The following is a 24929-nucleotide window of genomic DNA, read 5'->3' as shown; positions in this document are numbered from 1 at the left end:
ATGGATAGAGAATAAAAACAGCCACACACACAGATCAAATACATTTGTGTGCCTGAAAGCATACGACCAAAAGAACCAGAACTCAACCAGTGCAATCCAGTTCATCCTTCAAAAATCTCACGTCTCATACAGTCATAATATGAAGAATATACGACAAGTGTTTCAAATTTGGTGTCTCAACAGAATGGACAAAGAAGTGTGGTTGTAATTATTTTCTTCAATATTTTCAGACAAACATAATAAATCATCATTACCACTGGCAAAACTCAAAGCCTAGGTATAACTGTTTGAGTGTGCACATTATGATGAGTAGGGAAGGCTTGGTTGCTATAAACATATTAAAAATACAGCATATACAGTAGACAATTTCAACAGCTGCTAAAAGTATCAGCACACCCTCCTCTTCCCTCACATATGCATACCTCTGCATGACACAGACACAAAAACACACATATTTAACGACATGTGACATCAGATTTGTCTACATGGTTTGGCTGTGTTCACACTGAAAATTCTGATGTCATCTGCGGGGGCTGTGATAGGGAAACAGGGTGTCACTGGGAATTTGACGACCACCCTGACTGGACTGGGACACAACCTCACACACAGAAACAGACACGCACATCACAAATGGGTATGGCAACTTCATTGCTTTCCACTTCCACCGTCCAATTTTACATGTGCTTCTGCAATGGGTGCGTGTTTCTCATGAGGCAGCGCTGTCAGCAGGGAAATGGGGCAGTGGGGCAGTAATATAGGTCATCTGGGTTGGCCTGTTGTGTCTAACCTTTGGCCCACAATACTAAGAGCTCAATGTGTTTCCACTGTAGAGAAAACGGTGAAACAGGAACAGTGGTTAACAAGGCACATGTGTTCAAACACACCCACTGAAGTGTGCTAATGAACTCACACTCACATGTTAACACTAAAACAGAAACACACACATCCACAGAGATGTACATGTTGTTTTCAAGAACATGAAAACAACACGGGGCAAACTGACGTTGCATTGTTGTTTGAGAAAATGGAAAATAGACATCTGATCTTTAGATGCAGTGAGAAAAAAATGCAAATTCAGTAGAAGCATGTGTGAGTGTGTGTTTGCACTTTGTGCTCTACAGAGATTTTTGATCTCAAAGGGTGAAACCGAAAGACATATTAGGAGAGTCAGAGAGGCAAGACTTTTCAAGTGTTGCACTTACCCAGTCCAGTCACCGTGATTCTGGCTTGGGCCTGGATCTTGCCAAAATGGTTTTGAGCCTCACAGATGTATACTGCCTCATCTTCCACCCACAGACCTGAGAGAAAAAGGGATACCTAGGTGTAAACCTAGAGCATTGTGCAAGTGTAAAGTGTATGTACATATGCCACTTCAAGACTCACTGGTGATATGTAGACTTCCTCTTCTCTGTGTAATAGTGCCGTGTCCGTGGGGCCTGTTGGAAAGCGGATGTCCATCTTCTCTCCTCCAGGTGATCTGTGGTTCAGGGTAACCATCGGCAAGGCAGAGCAGGGTCACATTGGAGCCGATGTCCACCGCCACATCTGATGGCTCTCGGGTGAACTTGGGTGCGGCTGGAGTGATCAAGGTCAAAAAGTTTAGGGGATACCCGTGTATCTGTTTTACATTCTACATACAATCAAGCTGTCCATCATGCAAGTTCAGGTTGTTCACTACTGATTTTAGGACCAGATGTACTGAAATGTCTGTAATGTGTGTGGAGCTCCAAAGTGTTACATTTTAAATAAATAATTATAAAATGCAAAATTATAGATTAATAATATCATATTGTATTACAATAATCTTTATTTCATAAGACACTTTCTTGACAGTAGTGCAGTCCCCAGCTACTCACCTTTCAGCCAATCTCATGCCCCTGCTAACAAACTCAACCACAGAATTAGCCAGTTAGCAGCTGTTTAATACAATGTTAAAATAATTCCAAATCAACTATCTTGCTGCTGCGGTAAATAAATACATTGCATGCTACCTACCTAGCTGGCTTACCTATCTGGCTAAGTAGCTAACGCCAGGCAGGGTTGTGATCTTGGTCTATTACTCAGCATCAAAGTGAAGAGACAGCGTTTACTAGTTACTTTACAGCTACCTCAGCAGTGTTTTAATTCTTAAGATGTCCCTCAGAGAAAAACACAGAAACCTGAAGATCAAAAAGACGGACATATTTTCTCTGTGGTAGCACAAGCCAAAAGGGGCTAGCTAACAATAGCTAATAATAAGGCCACAGGTCAGTCTAGCTAGCTGGGTCGCATAATATCCTTGTTAAGCTGGTGTTTAAAATGCAGAAGTTTAGTTACTGTGTCTGTTTACTGTGCTTATCAGTGTTGGTTGATTCAGAATAACATTAGCATGTCGCTATAGCTAACAGGAGCTAATTAGCTAATTTTCTGCTTGATAGCTCAAAAGAAGCGGGTACATGATAAGCTGAAAGGTGAGAGGAGAGTGACAACACCACCGTCAGGAAAAGTGACAACATGAAATAAAATGTGATGATGGTGACGAATGATGAAATAACATTTCATAATAATGAGTTGAGTTTTAATAAAGTCTTCAATTATTTCACAGACTATTTTGTTAATTTTATAGATTTTACACAATTTATTTATATGATCTTTTCATAATTTATTTTTTTATTTATTTATTATTTCACATTTTATGGTTTAATACATGTAGATTCAAGACTAAGTGTGTTTTTCTCACAACAGCAAAAATATTATAGCCCTCTGGATACAGTATGCACTGGACTGCGTTATACATGTCAGTCATTTTTACATTTTCTGCATGTGATAAATGGCCTACACAGTTAGCCACTCATGGATACTGACACACCCTGTGTAACCTTGTTTAGGTGTAAACCAGACATGTTCTGTCGTAAGTCTGGCAAAGGCATTGTTCATTAACAGCACCAAAGCAGACTTTGTATCACTATACACAGGCATCATACACTAGCCAATTCATTCATGGTTTAGGGTTTATGGCTCCAAAGAAGGTGTTGCCTAAACTTCACTGTTTCTCCTTGCCACAGAGGCATATCACATTCAATTCACAACATTGTGTGCATTTTATAAAGTATGTGTGGCGGTACAGATATTCTAATGACAGCTCCTTTAGAGGACATATGTATTAATCACAAGTCTTATGACTTTAACATTTGGCCTCAGAACTAGGTTTACTACAGAGGACTGAAATCCCACTGTCTATGAGGGACACTGCCATTTTTTCTGAAAAGCACTGCTTTTTTTTGGACATGTTTGAAGCTGGATAGGCACCTAGTAAAGAAATGTATGGTAAAACTAAGCAATTCATCCTTTAAAACAGATGATATGGTCCAAAACAGAGGCCAAGGCCCATTTAGCTTGGGATATGGACATAAACCCCAGTCTGGGGAAATCCTAATGGGATAAAGCTTTAAAATCTACATCATGAAACTGCTACCTGTTGCAACTTTATAACGAAAGGAATGAGCAATGACTCCATTGCTATACGTCGGTAATGCTTTTTCAACGTGAACTAAACTCACCTCCTACATCGAGAGAGATCTTTCCTGATGAGGTGCCAGCAGCATTGACAGCAACGCAGGTGTAATCGCCAGCATCGACATTCTGGGTTTCCTTGATTGTCAGTGTACCTCCTAATGTGTCAACATCCAAGTGGGATGATGAATGCAGCTGGACATCACCTAGTAATAAGATCAAATGCAACAAGGGGTGAGTGTTATAGTTGAAACTACTTAATCCTAATGCAAAAAATGTTTCTGTAATTTGAATGGGCTACACTGAGGTGGTACTATTTTTCTTAATATCTTTTTCTATTTTTTTCTTAATATTTTTTGTAGCTGTTACCTTTGTACCACCAGATCTCCGGCTGTGGGGCTCCAGATGCAGAACACGCCATCACTGTGGTTTCTCCAATGCCAATGAGAATATCACTCAAAGCCACTGTCACCACAGGAGATTCTAGCAAAGGAGAATTGTAGAACAACAGACATCAGTGTGACAGACAGAGCAAATAGAAATGCTGTGTATCATCATATGACCTGTCCCGGGTGTGTCCCACCTCTTGTCCACTGTCAACTAGGACTGGTTCCACCCCCACACAACCCTCTACAGGATGAGCCAGTGTAGCTGATGGTATGCATGTGTTCTGTGGCACTCACCAATGTAAGTGAGGATGGAGGTCATTGTGTCTGTCCCAGCCTGGTTGCTGGCGAGACAGCCATACACTCCTCCGTCCTTTTTCTCCATGTTTCTTACAACCAGCGTACCATCAGGAGTCATCCTGTGTCTGAACATGCAAGATATACAATTCAGTACGTTCAAGGAATTTCAGCAGTATCAAGAAGTGCACAGAGGAGCGTGACTGAGAGACGTAAAACTAGCAATTCTGATTGATTAATATCACATCATGGAATGTATGGCAACTATGCAAAACCTTATGCAAGAGGGCATCTGTGGAATTTTTGGATGTTTGGCACCTGACCAACATCTTTATGCACAGCATGTGTACAATATGTTCTTGTAGAGCATCTGTGAAACATTTTGGTGTCGGACATCACGCAATATTCTTGGTGTGGATGTAGATCTGGGTGTGATACTGCAATTTAACTATAAATGTCTCTGTGTTCTCTCGACGTCCAAGACAAATTTCACCCACGGGAGGGAATAAAGGCCACTCTAATCTAATGTGACGTATTTTCAGCATTGAGATTCCAGCTTTAAACAGTGTGAACATGTGTGACTTTTATAGCAGTGAAAATTAGATAATGATGACTCATCATCTCTGTAAAAGCTTCTGAAACTGTCAAATGTCCATATTGTAAAATGAAGATACATGAAAGTCCTCATATCTACTCATGTTGAAGGAGATGAAGTCACCTGCTGGATGCCATGATGAACATGTCATTGTGGGTCCACACCAGACGCGGTGGAGGGTAGCCGCTGGCCGAGCACCTGATCCTCACTTCATCTCCTGTTGTAAAGGTTTGATTCCGTGGCTCCACTGAAACCCTGGGCACCTCTAGAGGAGAAGACAGGCGATTAAAAAATACAAATTCATCATATCAATCAATTAATCAACAATAAATCTATTCCAGCCACTCAATTTACTTAATATATTGCAATGATTGCACTGACTAGATTCAATCAATGTGTCAACCTTTGAAACAGTCGAGATAGGAAGTTGTAACAGTAAAAATCAAAGTTACAGTTTAGAATGTGAATAAAACTGATTTGGATCTTCTTTTCTCCATGTGAACATGTTTAATGACATATTATTTCCATCATTTAGGATGTGAGAGTAATTTGGCTTTGATAAATGTCTGATAAAAGTCTTGATATGTCAAATGTCTTCCATAACCTGGAGTGAATTAAGGCTCAGCCGCAACATCTAACAGAGCATAAACTTTTATTGTCACTGTAGCAGGAAGAGTGATGGCTGTTACTACAACTAATAATGTTTCATTGCATATCTTTCACCATCATTTCCTCTTCATTGGTAATAGAGGGAGGAATATTGAATCCAGACTCAGAGGAGCTGTGGAATCTGAAAAGATTTTCCAATTGATTCATGATGTGTAACTCAAGCCGTCAAGGGCGTGTTTTCTCTATTCTATTCCCACTGCTAGAATCATCTCCAGAGTCCCTGACTTTTCCAACCTGTGTAAAAATACATTATGAGAACTAGTAGCCATGATGGAGACAGACCATTTCCAAAACCACAAAATTCTAATTTGTGTCTATCTCAGATGGCAGAGAGGGATTTATTTGGAGGCATTTATTTTTTCCTATGACCAGAAGGAAGACAGTAATGGGAACTTGTTATTCCTTTCATGTCATCTATAAACCAAAACAGGAGTTTGGGGTGGTTGAGGGTGAATAATAGAAGGCCACTGCCAGTAGTCACAAGTTCAAAAGGTTGAATAGATGCACATAGATACAGTAGGTGTGAAGGAATGCGTTGAGTTTATACTGATGCTTTAGCTTCAATCATCAATGATGCCACATTTTGAAAGAAATACAGCACATTTACCAGATGCTAACAATAAATCTAAAGGCAATACTGATATATTACAAGGTTGTCTTGAAACAACTTGAAATAGCTCATCCACCACATCTTAATCTTAGTGGGGCTGATGGCTGTACTCTGCTGACAGTGTGACTCAGCTGAAAAGTAAGTGTCAGCATGTAGGGCTCTGAGGGGGGCAGGGACACCTCTGAGTTCAGGGACAAGGAGGTTCCTTGGAGGGAAGACGCACTCTTCTCCGCTGACTCAGCAGCAGCCTCAGTGTGTCAGGAAGAAACCTGTCTTTAGCACTCCTGTCATCACCTGCTCCATCTTTCCCTTACTCATTTGCGCTCACTCCTACTCACAATCAAGCGGCAAACTGAAGCCAATGAGGAAGAGCCAAAAACTATAGCTCCTGAATGGCCACTTGTGGCTCTTCAGAAACCTATGGGTGACGTCACAGAATCCATGTGTTTTTACAGTCTATGCTAACAATGTATCCTGTCTCCATGTCTACATTAAGATGGCTAATTTTGGAAATGCTGTTTACACGTGACAACAATGGGCATCCACAATCGTGTTTTCCGATTGCTTTGCTAAAGATTCCTTCTACGCTGAGACAGCAGGAAAACGGCTACAATTCTCGACTTCAATTTATTTTGGGTGGCAGAAAACAAAACTGTGCATCACATCCAACATACAGTAAAGAGCCACAGCTGACATGACCTCCTTTCTGTCCCCTCCTGCTCTCAAACAACAAACTCACAATTATGTTATTCTCATTTGCAAATTTTTTATTTAATGAAAGCTTAATGAAAACACCTGTAGTGTGTGACATACTGACATTTAAAGTCTAAAATTTTAAGAAAAGATGCATTTTCAATTTTAGTGGTCTCAGTGTGGACATGCACTCAGACTCTGTGTGTTCTGTCCAAGTGCTGTAAGACATCAGCAGACTTGACTCACTTCAAAGTGAGACTAATAACTAGGAGAAGACTGACCAGGGGCTACTTAGGTCACCCCCAGGGCTTGCTGACAGCTGTTTCAGAGAGAGAAAGAGATGAGGCAAAAAAATGGAGAAAACAGGGAGTAAGAGATTGGTTAAAAAAAGAAAAGAATAAGACGAAAGACAGTTGTGACTGGATGACATGAAAAAAGACACACAGGTGGAGGAGGTGCATCCAGTTCAGCCAGAGAAAATGTTTTAGGGTCAACTGTGCAACTTATCACTCAGTGAGACGAGCCAAATAACAGAGTTCCTCTCCAAACCGTCCGCTGCACTGGTGTTAAACCTGCAGCTTTTCAATGTGTGTCATTGAGGTTCACCACCAGACAACTGTTTGCTCCATGTTACAATTATAGTGAACTTTTCAATTATCTCAATTTAGGACAAGAAAAAAAGCCATGTTAAGGTGAACTGGAAGATTTCTTTTTTTGTAAAAAGAAGATGAATGACTTTTTTGTTTTGGCTTCAAAGCATTAAGACCTGCCAGGACACACACAAGGAGGAATTTCGGCTGGAGTAAGCAGCACATGGCCTTTGGATTAACTTCTTGTGGGACTGATGGTTGTATAACAAAGTAAATACTGGATGTTCATTTAGATGGATTGGATTATGTAAAAAAAATTGTTTTTGCCTCTCTCACTTGCTTTCTCTCCACCCTCTATACCTCCTGGATTTTCCTCAATGGGCTCTGGCAGAAATCATCTGCTAATGACAGGTTTTAGTGACTCTATTACATTGCCATTTCCTGGCCAGGCGCAGCCCAATGCTCTGTGGTGCGGGCCAGATAGCCACTCTGCTCCATCTGCACAACAAAGTGTTCCTGATTCAGTGTCAGTGAAGTGTTAGAACAGGACTACGAGAGCTGTCTGGAGATGGAAAACTCTACTTTAGCGCTGCCTGAGAGTCAGGCATAAATAATTTTCACACGTCTCATAAAGCATTAGAGTGAATTATAGGGAGCTGGGGAGGGAGGAAGGGCGGGAGACGATCATGTATTTAGGAAGGAGTTTGTATTTGCCAGGAGTCCTGATCCCGCATGGTGTACATTATGCAGAAGAAACATTCACAAGACAAAGACAAGAGCGCGCGCACACACACACACACACACACACCACCACCAAAATTAAGGATTAACTGTAGCCTGGTAGCCCCATCTTTTGGTGGCTCATGTGCACTTCTGTCTATCTGAACACAGGCAACAAATTGTTTCCAAAGTCACACCACAGAATTCTAATAAATACATGCAGGTCAAAGCACACGTTCCTCACCTTGCACAGTGAGGTAGATTCGCTCTGCCTTCGCCCCTCCTTCATTTATGGCGACGCACTCATACCAGCCCGAGTGATCTGGGGTCACAGAGGATACCTGAAGCGAGAGGTTGGTCAAGACCTGCACCCGTGGGTCCAGACGGGCGTCGTGACCTCCTCTCAGCCAGGTGAGGTTGAAGTTGACGGTGCTGACGACGTGGCAGGTGAGGACAGCACGGGAGCCAGGAGAGGCGGTGACATTACCCCCAACTGTGATGGCTGGAGGCGGCTCTGCAGGAAAAAGGCATAATGTTGTTGGCAGCTGCCAAGAACTTTACATCATAAAGAAAGCTAAACAAAATTCAGAGCAAGTGGTTACTTTCCTGCTGACACTTTAGTTTGTAGAGACATGTAATGTTTTCCAGTCAGTGTCGTAGACCATACTGATTTTTACAAGCCTATAGAATTTTTTTTTTAATCTATTTATCCTCATTACAAAAATTCACTTTCTGCTTGCATCATGGTGGACAACAGGTAAATCTGAGGGGTTGGAAGATGAAAAACACATTTCTGTGACACAAATGATGCATTTCTTTCTTACTTTGTCTTTGATATTCCTGACAGAAGTACTGAATCAAATGAAATAATCTGAGAAGAGGAACATGAGTTTTTGGTATGAAAAAACACAAAGGTTATCTTAGACCTTGGACAGTAAAACGCACCTAAAATGATAAAGCTTTCACCAGCAGGTGAATATCACAAATTTAACTTTAAATGCCTTGATTCTACATATAAAGGTGAGTTTACCATCACTAGGACTACTGCTCAGCCTGTACAAGTCAAGATATCTCTGCCTCTGCTGATTTTGACCATTCCTTATTTAGAGTGTTATACTAAATTGCTGGAGTGCCCCTTTAACAAAAAGGTGATTAAATAAAATGTTATTGCAGACTTTGGAGACTGTACATGCTGTCGGTTGCTGTCATCTAGGAGGAACCTCCATGATCAGCATCAGCAGTTTAAATAATTCACATCTCATCACCAAAATCAGAATATTGATCTTGGTCTGACGCTCATATAATGCACTGCTGTCGCCTATACAGTGTTTGGGTGTATGCGTTTCTTAGCTCTATATAAAGGTATCTCTTGTACTTTATCTTAGCCTCATGCAAAAGAAATCTGATTTCTGAGACACCCTCTATTAGAATGATGTTCATCGTTTATCTTCTCTCTCTCTCTCTCTCTCCCTCCCTCCACTATCTGTCTTTTCTCTCCTCACCATGTCAAAAACCCTCATCCCCTGAGCCCCATTGTATCGTCAATCTTTTTTTTCAGAGGTTAGCCAAAGCTAAGCAGTGAAAAAGGGAAGGGAGGGTAAAAGGGAGACAAAGAGAGGATGAGGGCGAGGAGAGGTAGAGGAGGTTTTGGCTCTGATCGAAGGAGGATGCTGGGGATTTCAGCACAGCTCATTTGGATTAGGATGACATAAATTTGGCAGCTGAGTGGGCATTATGTGTGTTTCTGTCCGTGCAAGTGTAAAATGCAGAGGTCTGCCCTCCTGTTAAGAATATCACTGGCCAAGTAGCAGAGGTTGGAGCTGTGCGTTCTACCTAATTTTAGAGACGTCATGAGGTAAAATTTGGACAGACTAAGTCCCCTCTGCTGCTTTGGACCGTGAGCATGGCGGGTGAGTTACAGTAAAGACTTACACTCATACATTACACAGATCCCTGCCTGGCTCCCTCTCCACTTCTTCTGTTTCACAGAGCGTCTTTCAACTACCTCTCACTCTCTTTTTCTCTGCACTCCATCTTCTTCCTTTCTGCTTGGCATTCATCATGTTGACGAGGCTCGAGTGAATTTCAAAAAGTAGGAAGTTTTTTGGAAAGCAAGAATTGGACAGGGAGACGTGTACTGACTGCACTGGGAGTCATATGATGTCAGCTCTGGTGTCTCATATTGGAAAGGGTTCAGACTGAAAAATAAACGCAAGACAGAGGATTTTGGAATAGGCGAAAATGAATTTTTATTTTGGCCAGTGGTGGGACTGAAGGTATAAATCATTACATGATCCCACTGGTTTTATCTGTGCTCAAAGCTTTGATAATCATGATGATCACAAAATCATCATTCAAGTAATTTATTACTGAGATTACAAATTTCTCTGTGAGATCATAAATTGTTAGACTCTTATTTTTTATTATGGTGAGCAGTGAGTGTTTAAGCTCTGCTGTTGTATTGAAACTGTACACCTGCGTCATAGCAGAGCCGTCTGAACTATCACTATTCTGTGTTTTCTTGGTGCACACCCTGGAACTTATTCACAACTTTATATGTATTCTCACTTTACGTCATATTCGCTGCTTTACAAATCAAGCACAAAACCCATACCATAAACCCCATGACATGATTGCACTGAGGCATGGACTACAACATCATGTTGGGGTCAAATTTTCCATAAAGCTACATTAATTCCACCGTTATGCAGGTTCTCTGCATGGGATCCACAGCAAGAGACCTCAAACCCTATAAAATCCACCGACAGCAACTGGCGCTTGAATTCCAACCTTATGTCCCTAAGTAGTACAAGTGTGTGTGAGCATGTGTGTAAACCTAGTGAGCATGACATAAACTTAATCTTGCTGCACCACTTCACTGAAGATATTTTGTGTGTTTATTCAGTTTGTGTGTGCCCTTTAGAGTTGTTTGGTAGAGGTCATTAATGACCATGATAATTTAAAGGCCAACTGAAATCACATTTAGTCTGGATTTAGTTTTTGCTGTCTAAAATGATGTATTGTTAATAGGTTTTTTGGTTTTTAAAAGGAACAAAAAGATCTTTGAAGAAATCACAGAATTCCTCTTTTTCATCTCAGCAGGCTGCAGGAGCAGGCGGGTGTCTGTGTTTGATTGACAGCAGCTGGTAAACTGAAGAGTGCCTGTGCTACACCGTGGGCAACGGGAGACAAATGCCACATTTCCACTAGCACGGCTCGACTCGACTCTACTCTACCCGGTTGTTTTGTGTTTCTATTAGAGATAGTACCTGGTACCCGATACTATTTTTAGTACCTGCTCTGGCGAGGTTCAAGGGAGTAGAAGCGATACTATATGTGTGACGTCAACAGCCTGTCGGCCACTGATTGGCCGGAGACTGTCGTCACTGGTCTGCGACGTTAAACACCGGAAAAACAATCCCGCCCCCTCCATTGTAACGCCGGGCAATAGCAACCGCTGACTTTATTCTTTATTCTCACTCGAGGGAAATGGCTGCTCGTAAAATATCACCGTGGTCCGTCGACGAGGTCCAGACTTTTCTGGGTTTGGTGGCAGATGAAAGAATTCAAAGGGAGCTAGACGGAGCGACCCGGAATGAGAAAGTGTACCAGGAGGTCGCCCAGTTGATGACGCGTCGCGTACAAATTGACGTCATGGCAGTTTCGTGCAGCCGTGGTATGACGACCCCGCCTACGTTGAAGAGGTACTATGAAGTACTCAATTGTAATGGAAACTCAACCAAACCAAGTAGAATAGAGTAGAACCGAGTCGAGTAGAGCTGGAACTGTGTAATGGAAATGCGCCAAAAGTAAACAAACTTGCACTGTAGACAGTGTGTTGTTCGTCGTACTGAAGAGTAGGAAACACAGCAGCACCTAACCAGACCACATGGTGCCAGCATGAAATTAAAAAATACAAAATACGGATATCTCCTCATGGTTTCTGTTTTTTTTTTCTCCCAGGAGAAGACAGGACAAGTGATTTACAGAGCAGATAAGTATGAAATAGCACACAAAGAAGCAATTGGACTTTCAATTGCTCATTGCCCTGCAAGTAGATCCACCACACACCAATCACACTTGTTGACAGTGTAATGCTTGCCAGCCCCTAAGCATTCCTGTCTGACAGTCCCGCTCATTACACACAGTGATGGAGGTTGGCTCACCATGAGATAAACTACAGTATTACAGTCAATTGACAAAAGTCAACACTGCTGTCTATGAAGCAAGTCTTTCTGACATGTTGTAATAGGCCCCTGTATGCGTGTGTGTCATGAAAAATAACATAGTGGCAAAACTGAATTTTCCAAAGAGGGATTAATAAAGTGCTTCATTTTCTCCTTCTTAGCGATGATTTGTCTCATTTCTGCAAATTCATCTTGCTTAAGTTAAGCTTTGTTAAGAATGTGGTGACTAATGATACTGTGGTATGCAGTAGAGCTGTTTTGTGCTGACAGAGTAAAGATTTTTTGAGGACCTTTGGATTTTGTGTGTCAGCTTGCCATTATGAATTTAATACATTTGTTGCATTACAAGTAAATTAACCAGTAAGTTGAATAAGTTGACTGAATCTTGATATGGGTGCTTACCTGATACATCCAGGAAGGTGCGAGCTCTTCCTGTCCCAGCACTGCTGATAGCAATACACTCATAGTAGCCCTCATCCTTCAGAGTCACCTGGGGTATTTCCCATGATGCACTGTCAGACTCACTAGAATCAAAAGGGAAAAACATTCTCAGTCTTTGTTGAGAGTAATGCTGAATCCATCAATCTCGAACTAACTCATTGCTTGATCTGGTGAAAATCCAATCGGATTTAGTCACACAGGAGTGAAGAGATGGAAACTCAATATGGGAGTGTTAACCTCCTCCAACAGGGTTGGGAGGAGGAATGGTTTGGATACATTCTGTTTGTCTTTCTGCCTGCTGGAGAGGTATCTCTCAGAAGGTATCAACAGATTTTCAAGAAATGTGGAACTAATAGTTGTTGGCCACAGGGGTCATTGGTATGGTTTCTCAGCATGTAATGACCAAATGGAGTATCGTATCATCCTCAAGCTTTGTGCGTTGAGGAGGGGACAAACCCTTCATCATCAGCCAAATCCAACAACACAGTGCATCTGTGGAGCTTATGTTCTGCTTGAACGTGACTGTGGGGCAGATTTTTCCAAAGCCTGTTCAGATAGTAGAGGGGTGACCCATAAAGCTGCTGAACAAATACACCTCTGAGTAACCACATGTTGCAGTGATCATATCTAAAATGCTTAAAAGGTGGCTATAACAGATGTATCCCATGTCCCTGTCCAGTTACACTCATAGGAATGTTTTCATCTCCTGACTTTTAACAGGTTGGAAATGGGACATGGAGAAAATGATGGTATGGTCATCAAATAGAACTGCCATATATTGACAATTACTAGGTTTTTGCAGAGGAAGGATCCCTCTTCTGTTCTGGAAGAATTTCTCGAGGGTCTAAGGAGAGAGGATGTTGTGTAGCACTCACAAAGACAGTCTGCAAAGCCCTTCAAGGACAATTTGTGATTTGTGATATTGGGCTTGGACTGAAATGACAGTTCCTGAACTGACACACAGTCCTGCTAAGCAATGCTTACCTGAAGAGCTGGTCCACCCCAAGTCGCCTCCCATCCCTGCTAAAGCGAAGAGTGAAGGGGATCAGGCTGTCTGCTTGGCATCTGACAGCCCCTCTCTGGAGGTAGTAACCATGAGTTGTGGCTGGCATCAGTACCTTAGGGGCATCTAAAAGAGAGATAAAGGAAATCAACAAACAAAGTGAATCATTCAGTCGGTTAATCAGTCAACTTACTGAGCAATCCCTCACATGGTCATCATGCGTCACTGACCAGGTATAATGCTGGAGAAAGAAACGCTGGAGACTCTCTGGAACAGGAAACCATCCAGGTCATAGCCTGTCACCCTCAGGAAGAAGGCCTCGTTGGGTGGAATGAACTCTGTGATGTTCCACAGGCCGTAGGGCTGGCGCTCGGGGTAGTAGCGGATTGGCAATGTTTTGATCACGTCGCCCTTGATTGACAGGAGCTCTAACCTGTCCGCCCGAGCAGGAGGTGTAAGCCCGGTGGTGTTCAGAAGGATGTGGGTGGGAATACCTGGAGAGTTGTTATGGCATATGTTGCATGCTTAATTTTTATTTGTCCCGAAGCTAAAAGATGCAAATAAACACAACAGGTGACAGGTTTTTACAATTTGGTATGGTTGACCTCACTAACCTTGAACTGGCCTACTGGAGGTCTGTTTGAAGTCCATGGTCGGCTTTCTGGAAAACCCGGCTCGGAAGTCAATGGTGCTGAGCCCTGAGATACGGACTGAGTGTCTTCCCTCACTCGAGGTCTGTATCAAAGAAAGGGGACGTGTAGATTGTAGATATGTATTTACAGGACTCTGGTTGTATGTCTGGCAGTGTGACTCAGATCGACTGTTTAGCACATCCCCACAAATGATTTTCACTATTCACACATTTAGCTACATTCAGGAACATTTCTGCTCACAGCAATACCACCATTTCCTTTAAAAGTTATTTGGTCTTGAAGTGGGAAATTGGCAGTAAACATTTTCCTAAATGTTGATCCCTGCTTCCAGCCACACATGCAGGAAATGTTCCTGAACATTTCAGGGATAGACTGCATGTGTGAAAGGGGCTAAAGGCTGCACTGAGTGGTCCAAATGACAGACACAGACACACTGGAACTGTTGTGTAACAGCCTTTTGTATGCCAACCATCCCTGCATGTATAGACAGGCCTCTCTAAGTAAGTCAAGACTGACTGTCGAATATCTCGCAGCCGAGCTTATAAAACATCCACAATTGAGCGATGACCCATTCAGTCTGACATTCACACTTTAATTACAGAAACACGACCACTATAATCAAAGAGTGGCTAATGGCTCGTGGTCTTCATCATGTGGAGGTCTTTTGAAGCTTTGAGGGAGACAGAGACAGAGTAATTACAAGAAATATAGGTTGGTGAGAGGTGGAAACTCCTCACCTTAGGTAAAACGCATTGGAGGTGTCACAGACACTGACTCACAATGCAGTGAGGCATGCAAACCTAAACTGTCATTTGCAATTGCCTGAAATGAAGGATAATGTGTGGATTTACTGTATTTTACAATTCTACCTGACACGAACTTAAATTCCCCATGAAATGAAAACAACACAGGATAGTGCGGAGCATATAGGCCGACATTTAACAAAGCTGGAGGTGAAATGGCTCAAACAATGAGGTAAAATGAGGACAAAGGAGATCCGGCTCAGCCTTAAATGCTAATGCCTGCATCGTGAAGAACAATACATGCTGTGGTCATCAACCCTGTCCTAATGGCCACCGTGGAATTATCCCGGGTCTTTAAAACTAGCTGTAAATGAGGCCATAATTAGGGGAGAGGTCCTTTAAAGGTCATGCCCTTACCAAAGACACGCATAGTCCCTGTCATTAAAGCTACTCATTTCCCAATTTCACACCCACCCAGACAGATTGAGCAGCACAGGTCTCAGGTACACCCTGAATCAGCTGAATCAGCTCCTGTGTGGCTGCGGTGAGACAACTCACACAGATTTTTACACCATTTTACCTAATAATGTTAATGTTTTAAACGTTGACCAGACCTGTTACGATAACAGCAATGTTCACTCTGAATCCAGATTCACTTCCTAAATTACACAAATGTATTTTTAGGGCTTTAAAGATTAGTTCCATTGTATTTTTTCACAATAGCAATCTACATTCAAAGCTAAGTGTTCAGTCAGTAATCTGCAAAATAGTAGCATCAAGCAGCATGAGTCACTGTTTTCTCTGCATTTGGTAAAAGACAGCTCTTCAATAAATATCCCAGCTGTCTCAGGTCCTTTAAAATTACTGTCTTGCTTACTTTTCCCCCATTACTTAAACTTTTGATGTGTCTACGCATCAGGACAGAAGAATATGAGGAGGAAGAGGAGAAGACTGAGAAAGGGAAGGCAGCTCAACAGCACTGCACTGCCTTTGACCTGTTTGCATGCTTTTAAAATGACAGCCTTCCTAAACTATTATCATGGGCTATAAAATTCATATGAAGCTTAAATGCACTCATCAGTGATGAGGTCACTGCAGGATTGATGAGTGACATCAAAGAAGTCTCACCTGGTTGATTCTCAGTAGAGCACACATTTAAACAAATACACACACGCACAAACACGCGCTGTGACACAACTATACACATACAGTTATTATACCTATGAGAGGGTAGTGTATTCACACTGGGACAGTTAAAAAAATAAGTACCTCTAACAATGCCAGCATGTAAACAAAAATCAAGACATTATACAATTGGAGGAGAAGCTCACTGGTAATTATTTTTTTTTATGTTGTAACAGATGCGCAAAGGCTCCAGTGACGTCTTATCCAAGTTTAAAGAGCAATCGATTACTAGGAAAGTACAGTAACTCACTGTCTGAGTTAGTTTTCACATGTGAAACTGACAACAGGGTCGCTCTTTGAATGGCAGCTCTCTGTACATACCTGGTTTCATTTCCTCTTAGTGCAAAAAGGAAATTGCATTATTTCTTCTGCACTAATTGTTAATGCAGTATTCACTAATGCATAACACTTAATAATAGTGGAAGAATACACTATTAATTTAGCACAAAGTGAATGTAAGGTAGCAAAACTTTGGCCAAAAGTGTAGAAGCAGGGGGTGATAGTGGGGTGAGCCCACCAATCTGCACTCCACCACAACATCCAATTAAAGGCAGATTAAAAAGGCTCAAATTCCCTTTCACACACAATCTATAGCCTGGCCCTGACACCGGGGTGTCATGGGCCACTGGCCTTATGGAAATCCAGCATGGCAGAACAGTGAAATCCCCAAAAAGTATTTATCCACATTTCTTTCAAAGTCCTGGGAAACACAGCTACAGATGAGAGGGAGATATATTTAGTCTGCAAGCCAGATACAGTGGTGTGCTGGGGGGGGGGTGAATGGGGGGGGTTGGAAAAGGCAGGGAAAAACAAGGTGTACTGGGACCAAAGACAGAGAGAACAGAAGATCCTCCTGCGCTTCTATGCATGAGAGCATTAGCGGAGTAAAATTGTTTGGATGAAGATACTCGAGGAAACGGAAAATACAATAATTGACAGAAAGAGACTGATGAAGACAGAGAGGAGAGTCAAACAGAGGACAGAAATAAGACAGGAAGACAATTTCTCTTTATAATGCCTGTTCGATTTCCTTCATCACTTCTATGAGCTCTGTTCATGGAACAGGTCATCCTATTAATTGGCTGAAGTCTGAAAGACCTCAATCAAAGCCTTCTGATATGATGTTTAAGATGATACTAAACAGAACACACAGTGAAGCAGTGAAACTATTCACCTCTGAGCATCTTTTAATCCCAGTGTCATTCAACAGGTACCCCCAATAGAGTGTTACAAAGCCAAAAAATCTCATGTAAACAATCAATCATAAGTTGCAAAAGGTCTGCCAGAGGTAATGCAACATGCTGAGGAGTGTTTTTTAGTCTCCATCACACAGGAGGAAAAAGACAGCTAGCAATGCTAGAGTTAGATTTGTTGAGCTCTTTCCAGTTTTCCTGTGTGGGCAGAGAAAGGGCTCCGTACACTGGTGTTCAGTGAGAGACCACAGCGTGAGATTAACCTGTGGGTTAAGTGCAGACACAGCTGAGAAGCCTTGTTTCATCTTAAAGTGTAAAAAAACCTCAATCCAAAAACTTTTACTTCTTACTTTTGCTTTTTTCAGACAACTAAAGTCATTACTGCCAACTTAGATGGGATTAGAGAGGCATTAAAAAGCATGACAAGTAGAAGAGAAGAGGAGGTGCAGCAAGAGACACTACAGTCTTGTGGTTCAGGGAAGTTTTATGGAAGTGATGATGGCCAAATGTCATGTTGCACAACAATAAAAAAGAGTGTAGAAGTGCTGGAACAAATCCAGTCCTAACCCACAGCATAGGTTCAGCATACATGCCTCCTCATCTGCTCACAACTGCACTTTTCCTTCAGAGGAATCACAGGGATGACATACTTTTTCAAGAAATCTCTTCCTCTGTAAATCAAATGGGTACGAATATGTAGCACAGCTATGCAGAGATGAGGGAAAGTGTCCCAGCAGGAGTCTACAGAGAATACAGGGGCCACTGAGGCCCTCTCAACAAATCACTCAGGTAAAAATGCTTGTCATTTCCCAACATCTGGCACTGACAGTGTGGGCAGTCAAATGTGTGACCCCTTTTCGCATTACTTCAACTACAGGGTGCCCAAAATTTCAACTCTACAAGGAGAACACAACAGCAAGGGTGCTCCAAACAAAGATGTAGCAGGCTGTGTTGACAGCAGTGGCCTTGGACATGCTTTATCTTCATCTAGCAGAACTGCCTTAAAAATCATTGCAGTGCTCAAATGTGTCTTTCTGATCACGTGTTTGTTTCCTCTGAGATGCTTTCACCAGACATCAGGCATGTTAAATTGATTACATATCACTGTATCCAAACATGCTGATATATTACTGCAGTAATTCAACTTAAGAACCTTCCTCAAGGGCATAGCTCCTTCCTGGGGTGTGAGTTGTGACCTCATTCCAAGGATATACTACTGACCTATTTGCAGTAAGTCTTTTTAAAAGACAGCTCAGCTCTGGGAATTGTTAGAAGCCTGTAATTTCACACACATTCCCAGGTAAAGAATGAATTGTTTACCTTGATAGACCACATCCCAGGCTGTGGGTCCTTGATGTTGACAACTTGGGCAGAGTTGGGAATGTGCAGGAGCTCAGTCAGGCCATCACTCTTCCCCACGAGCTTCCCTAAAGGTCAAACATGAACAATTATTCATCTTTTCTGCAGCTTTGACGGACAAATGAATTCTTAACACTTGCTGGTGAATGGTAGCTTCACTAACTAAAAAGTTTCTCCTCATCTTCAAAGTCTGAACTGCTCTACTGGAGCAAGGGGAGATCTGTTTTCAAGGATTTATTCCCTCATTTGGTGTTTTAATTGTATGCTGTAGAGTGGTGTGTTACATTTCAGATGGGTTTAGATCGAATGACTGTGAAGCCTGTAATATACAATTTTAATCATTGTGATAGTCATCAAACGAGCTTTCATATCCTCTACGGAAGCATCTGCATTTTTTCTGTTTCCTTTCCATCCGTTTATATATGCTAAAAAAAAATTAAATCCCACTGACAATCCTGTTTATGTACGGTCACACTCATCATACCCTGTGGATTTTTTATCTCAATGTTGGGTGCTGGGCCGCTGAGGGCCACAGTGACTTCCTTGAGGCTGGGGTCAAAGGGCATCTGCCAAGTGTTGCTGACCCCACTGAAGTGATCAGTGGACAGCAGGTGGACCTTAGACGACTGCACCGCCTCCTCCACCCATTTCAGAACCTACAGCGATGGGAAGAAAATGTGAAGAATGCAGGAATTATACATCATTGATACTGTGGAAATGGAAATGTGCTCTGGATAAGATTCTGTCTCCACACAAACTAACTGCTAAAGGAATTCAAATCATACATTTTTAAACACATACATTTAAACATTTTTAATCTACCAACTAATGCGCACACACACACACATTTACCCCTCCAGCTGCATAACATTAACACGTGCAAAGCTTTCATCAGGAAGTTTCTCACGTTCTCCCATGTCCTGCCCCCATGTCCCTTCTGGAGAACTCAACAGCTACTGCGTGAGACCCAGACCCTAATGCTATTTAACTGCAGACAGAGTATGTGATGCAGTGCATTCATTTCAAAAGGACCCAGGGTGAAGCTGGTTGCACGGAGAAATAGAAAGTTTTGAGTCAAATTCTTAATTTCTCTTGAATTCTGTTCCTGAAAACCACAAGCATTTTTGTGCATCAATATGTCACCATCAATTCAAATCTGTTTCTTTAGAATAAGCACTGAAAGAACAAAACAAACCACGGTCAAGATATTTGATAGCAGCGTTTCTCAAAAGTAGTTACAAAGCTACAGCACAGACAGGCTGTTAGAGGAGTGTTTTATATAATCCTACAAATGGTTTAGTGAAAATGATACTGCTGATGAGCCAATATGACATACAAAGACAAAGCAGGACAGTCAGAGAAGGTGTATAAATAGAGAAATGGGAGTCTTCCTAAAAAAAGGGGCCTTTCATGCCGACTTCAGAGTAGATTGTTCTAAAATGAGGATCCCTTCCTGTTATCCCCTCCTTACAGTATTAAAACAGAAATACCATTCAAACTTCAGGCTTTGACTCACTGCCCAGACCGAGACTGTTGATCTACATTTCTTGGAAAGGTTATAAAGAGCTATGGTACGCATCAATCAATTAAACGTTTCCTGCACATTTGATCTGGAGTCCAGGCTTGAACGTGGGCACAGCAAAACACAGAAGAGAGGCTGTAAAACCTTCTACTGCCATTGAATCTACACAGGCCAAGCTGAAATGACTTGAATACTGCGACCAAAGCTTGCCTTTTGAATGCAGAAAGTTTTTCTTCTGACTCCAAAAGCTTGTACTTGTCAAAGAAGCAATGAGAAAAGAAGTGCAGCTGCAAATTTCCTTTCAGGACTGAACTTACCTCATTGACCTGCTTCTTGTCAAGATGGAAGACCTGCCCAGAGCTGGTGGAGGCGATTTCCTCGTAAGCCTTGTAGCCGATGTGGGTCCTGTCATCACAGTCCCCTGTCAGCACAAACACCACCTACACACATATACACACGCATAAAAATGTGATCTCTTTACCCCTAAACCTGTACGCAATGTACTGTATATTACAGCGATATCCAAACCTGTGACTGCTTCTGCTGAATGAGCTGCAGGACTTCATGGGTCAGCTTGTAATCTTTGGAACGGGCGTCTGTGAAAACGTAAATAAAGGATCCCGGCAAGGAGATTTCTAAAGCAATCTTAATGGCACCAATGCTCATCTCCGGACAATCCCCGCCTCCCTGAGAAAGAGACGAACATCATCAGCAAATAGTGTGCATGTACATATGTATGAGTTTGTAAACCAACAACACAGTTCTATGATTTGTCCAGCAAACATGTTGGTTATAGTCAGCTATAGCACATATCTAGTGCGCAGGAACACATGCATGACAAAACTCAGAAATGCATAATGTCCAGCTGTTTCAAAACGTGCCTCTATGTACCAGGCAGCAACTGAATTGGGTCGGGTTAATAGAACACACAACGTCATGAATGGGATCACTGTGGGTGGACACTGTAAATAGTTTGAAGAAGAAAGAAGTCACTCTCACTGATCATTAACACACATTTCTCGTCTTCCTATTTGATCCAATGATGTAACATACTGTGAGAGATGTCCAGAAACAACAGACGTTGGCTAATTTGGCGTTCCGCCACCTACAAAAAATGTGAAGCTAAACCCGAGCAGAACACCGTTCTTGGAAAAGTGGCTCCATGACCCTGTCAGCGCTGTGGATTGAAGCTAACCATAAGTGCACCAACATCTAGCAGACAAAACAGGTATGTTTTATACAGGCTAAAGGAAGTTCAATCATCTGTTTTTTGATCAAAACAAAACCGTCCTCTGAAACGGAGGACAGTGAGGGAGACACTGAGGAGGACAGCGAGGAACACTGGGTTTATTAAGACCACACCATGTACACATGTGCACCAAAACATGGCCATTTTATTAGGTACATCTGCAATCTAATGTGATGAAACACAACTTCCCTGCTATAAGATGTATCTTTATGAAGTTCATGATGTTTTGGTGACGTCAGGAATGTGTAAATTCAATTAGATATTTATTGTTGAGGTCATAGTTACAGGAGGTGCTGTACTGGATTACATTATGTTGCCAGGTGTTTCTATTCTTTTTTTTTTTTGTCCCTCCAATTTACAGATATAAGGGGGGCAGAATATTAGTAACACCGCTCACTTAAATGCAGTCCAGTACAGCACCATCACTAATCACTAACTCAGTGCTAAAACATATACTTGAATTAACACCTCTATGACAAAGTCAACAAAAACTGAACATTACAGGCATCATACAAATAGATTTTGTGGCAGAACAATGTTTAAATAAAACTGCATTTGACTGAATGCTTGATATTTCAGCAGAAAGTCCTTGATGCTGGACTTTCCCATCAGCCATACATAAATAGCAGCACAAACTTTGTAAGACACAACGGCTGCCAGTATTTACTGAACTTTGTAGCTTTTAAAGATATGCAGCTGAAAAATTGACAAAGGGGCAAAAATAATCTAACAATCCAACAAAACTGACAGGAGCAACAAAGTTAAAAATGTATGACCGTGTGTGTGTGTGTGTGTGTGTGTGTGTGCGTGTGTTCAATCTGTCTTTGCCATCCACAGTCTCTCTCTGTCTCGTAGGTGTGGTCAAAGACAAATGTCCTCTGCAGCATTCCAACAGACATTTTTGTGTGCCTGTGGGGTTCAATAGTTAGCTATCATGCATCATCCCCAACATCTGGAATGGAGTGACCCATGATTTTAGGCCAGGGGAGGCGGAAGATGAAGAGACAGGAATCCTCTGTCTCCCTTGAACCCCAACATCCCTCCTTTGAACTGAGACCCACTCCCCCATTCCCCACTCGCCCTCGACACTAAGCCCAATAACCCCTCTGCGCACTTTTGCTCTTGTGGCTTAAAAACATGCCGTGTTGCCAAACATCATCACCCCTAGACACAATGGTGTTCACGTCAGAGGAATTTCAATTTGAAGAAAAATGTCAATTCCCAAAAATATCTTTTCCATGCACTCTGGCCAAAGCCTCTTCAGGGGTTGTGCAGGTGAAGATGTGGGGGGAGGAAAAACAGACTCAGGAATGAAGCAGCAAGTGAGAGGAAACTGGATCTCTTCCATGCTACACACAACACACTCGCACACCAGATTAACAGCAGCACATGCCAAGGATGCACAGACACGCCAAATCTTTTTCTTCAAAGGACAGACCTCTGAATATTACTTGTCTCTGTCTGTGTCTGTCTGCCTCTGTCATCCTCCGACATGAACAGTCCCACTGCCAGTTTTTGCTCAAGTGGTGCAAAACAAGGTTTCTGCACAATGTCTTTCCTCTCATCAAGTGATTACACAAAAATTCAAAGTTGGCAGAAAGCTGTTTAGCTTTCTAGCCGTTGTATGTTTTTGTTTATGCATTTGTTTGTAATGGGGCAGGAAGGCAAATAAACATGGGACGATGAAGGGTTTTTCATTAGCAAAAGCGAGGTCAACGTGCGATCAATGCCTTGGAGCGTGTGAGCCTTTATGGCAGCGTTATATGAAAGATTAAAACCCACTAAAAACTGGAACAGCAACCGCAAGTCTGAAAGAAGAGTAAAGAAAAACATTTCTCACATCATCCAGTGTCGACTAACTGATCAGGCTTGGTCTTAATCAACTAACAAGCGTCTCTGCCCAGACGTCTGGTATGAGCTCAGTCTGCTGCTTTTATCAAGGCCAGATGACCTTATGCTCCCGCTACAGCATCCAGGCTACTGCTGCTATTGATGGTTTGATGAATGTGATCTCTGAACCCACCTGAACGTACAGCTCTCTCAGTTCATACTGGAACTTCTTGGGGTCTGTTGTGATTGTTACGGGTCCAATCTCTGCAAAAAAAAAAGAGCAACAACAACAGAAAGAGGCTGCGTGATTAATAGGGCCACAGGCTGAAGTCTGCATCAGATGAATAACTGAAAACATTTTTGTTTCCTAAACTCCTCTCTTGAGCCAAATATTAGTTTTGGCACATGTGCACGGATGTCCAGATTAAAATGTCACATTATGGACAGCTGTGAGGAAAAACTTCAGGAAAGGAGATATATTTAACTAAGAGAGAAAGGGAAAGAGGTAAATGTGAGAAGACTGAGAAGACTGACAGATGATAAAAACATAAAGGGAATGACAGGGAGGATCAGAGACATAGTCTTAAAATGTTTCTCAAGACGGCTATGATGAACATTTGAACATCTGTACTGATGCTCTGAAAAGACCTCCAATTTGTTCTGCCACTGATAGCAAAGCTGGTATAGTCGACATGTCATCAACCAGAACTTAGACTGGATATAGCGGATAGAGTAGACAGAGGTGCAAATGGTGAACCCCATACTGTCCAGGAATACAGAGTTAAAAACAATGAGTTTTAAAAAAAAGAGCTACAGTCATTAAAACACAAATTGTGTGATGTCAGTTTATGAATGATTGGTTGAGTCTAACTTGACTGACACTGTTATGATTCCACTGGGAATCCTGAAATGATGATCTTTGTAAACAAATTAAAGTAAAATACACTGGAAATATGAAGGATGACAGACTTTCCACTAGATGTGTGTAGTTATACACTGTGTCTGCATGTAAGTGTATGAGTGCCTTACTCTGTTTATTTTTCGGTGTATTTGTATCATCTATACACTCAGATCACTATAACACAAAAGCAACATCAATGCTCTTTAAATCATTTTTCACTGTCCAGTAAAGTCAAGTTAAGTCAGCTGTATGAACAGTATATGGCCCAAATCACACATTTGTCTTGAAGGGATTTTCAATTTGTACAACAGGCAATACCCTCAATACCTTTGGTTGGGTTAAAGAAAAATGCAGCAGATGTCATATAGGGCTGTAACTAATGATTATTAGTATATAAGTTAATCAATCAATTAATTAATTAATTACTTGTTTGTCTTTAAAATATCAGAAAATATTGAAATCTTTCTTCCATGTGTTATTGGCTCCTCTGTGGTTGCACATGAAAGGCTTTTCAGTTCAGTGAATGTCATGTTCTTGTGTCAACGTCTACTTGGGATTTGACCCAAGTGAGGCCATCTTTGACTGTAACATACAAGTAGAGCACCACCGCC

General features: G+C 41.8%; 1 protein-coding gene across 1 annotated transcript in view; it reads right to left on the bottom strand.

The window, feature by feature from the left end:
* The window catches only part of hmcn1 (hemicentin 1), an 82725-nt gene that overhangs the window by 43495 nt on the left and 14301 nt on the right, over positions 1 to 24929 (bottom strand). The window contains exons 2-17 of the mRNA XM_070961639.1: positions 23611 to 23681; positions 20867 to 21025; positions 20656 to 20778; positions 19301 to 19472; positions 18778 to 18884; positions 14298 to 14418; positions 13914 to 14177; positions 13665 to 13809; positions 12642 to 12763; positions 8297 to 8566; positions 4894 to 5035; positions 4176 to 4303; positions 3862 to 3975; positions 3540 to 3698; positions 1384 to 1575; positions 1203 to 1298 (exon numbers count right to left, since the gene is read on the bottom strand). Of these exons, the coding sequence (XP_070817740.1) occupies positions 1203 to 1298; positions 1384 to 1575; positions 3540 to 3698; positions 3862 to 3975; positions 4176 to 4303; positions 4894 to 5035; positions 8297 to 8566; positions 12642 to 12763; positions 13665 to 13809; positions 13914 to 14177; positions 14298 to 14418; positions 18778 to 18884; positions 19301 to 19472; positions 20656 to 20778; positions 20867 to 21025; positions 23611 to 23681 (2385 nt within the window). The remainder of the gene's footprint in view (positions 1 to 1202; positions 1299 to 1383; positions 1576 to 3539; positions 3699 to 3861; positions 3976 to 4175; positions 4304 to 4893; positions 5036 to 8296; positions 8567 to 12641; positions 12764 to 13664; positions 13810 to 13913; positions 14178 to 14297; positions 14419 to 18777; positions 18885 to 19300; positions 19473 to 20655; positions 20779 to 20866; positions 21026 to 23610; positions 23682 to 24929) is intronic.

This window comes from Chaetodon trifascialis, chromosome 4 (genome assembly GCF_039877785.1).
Source record: "Chaetodon trifascialis isolate fChaTrf1 chromosome 4, fChaTrf1.hap1, whole genome shotgun sequence".
Lineage (NCBI taxonomy): Eukaryota > Metazoa > Chordata > Actinopteri > Chaetodontiformes > Chaetodontidae > Chaetodon > Chaetodon trifascialis.
The sequence above is the reverse complement of the archived record's forward strand: the minus strand, read 5'-3'. Positions and strand labels throughout refer to the sequence as shown.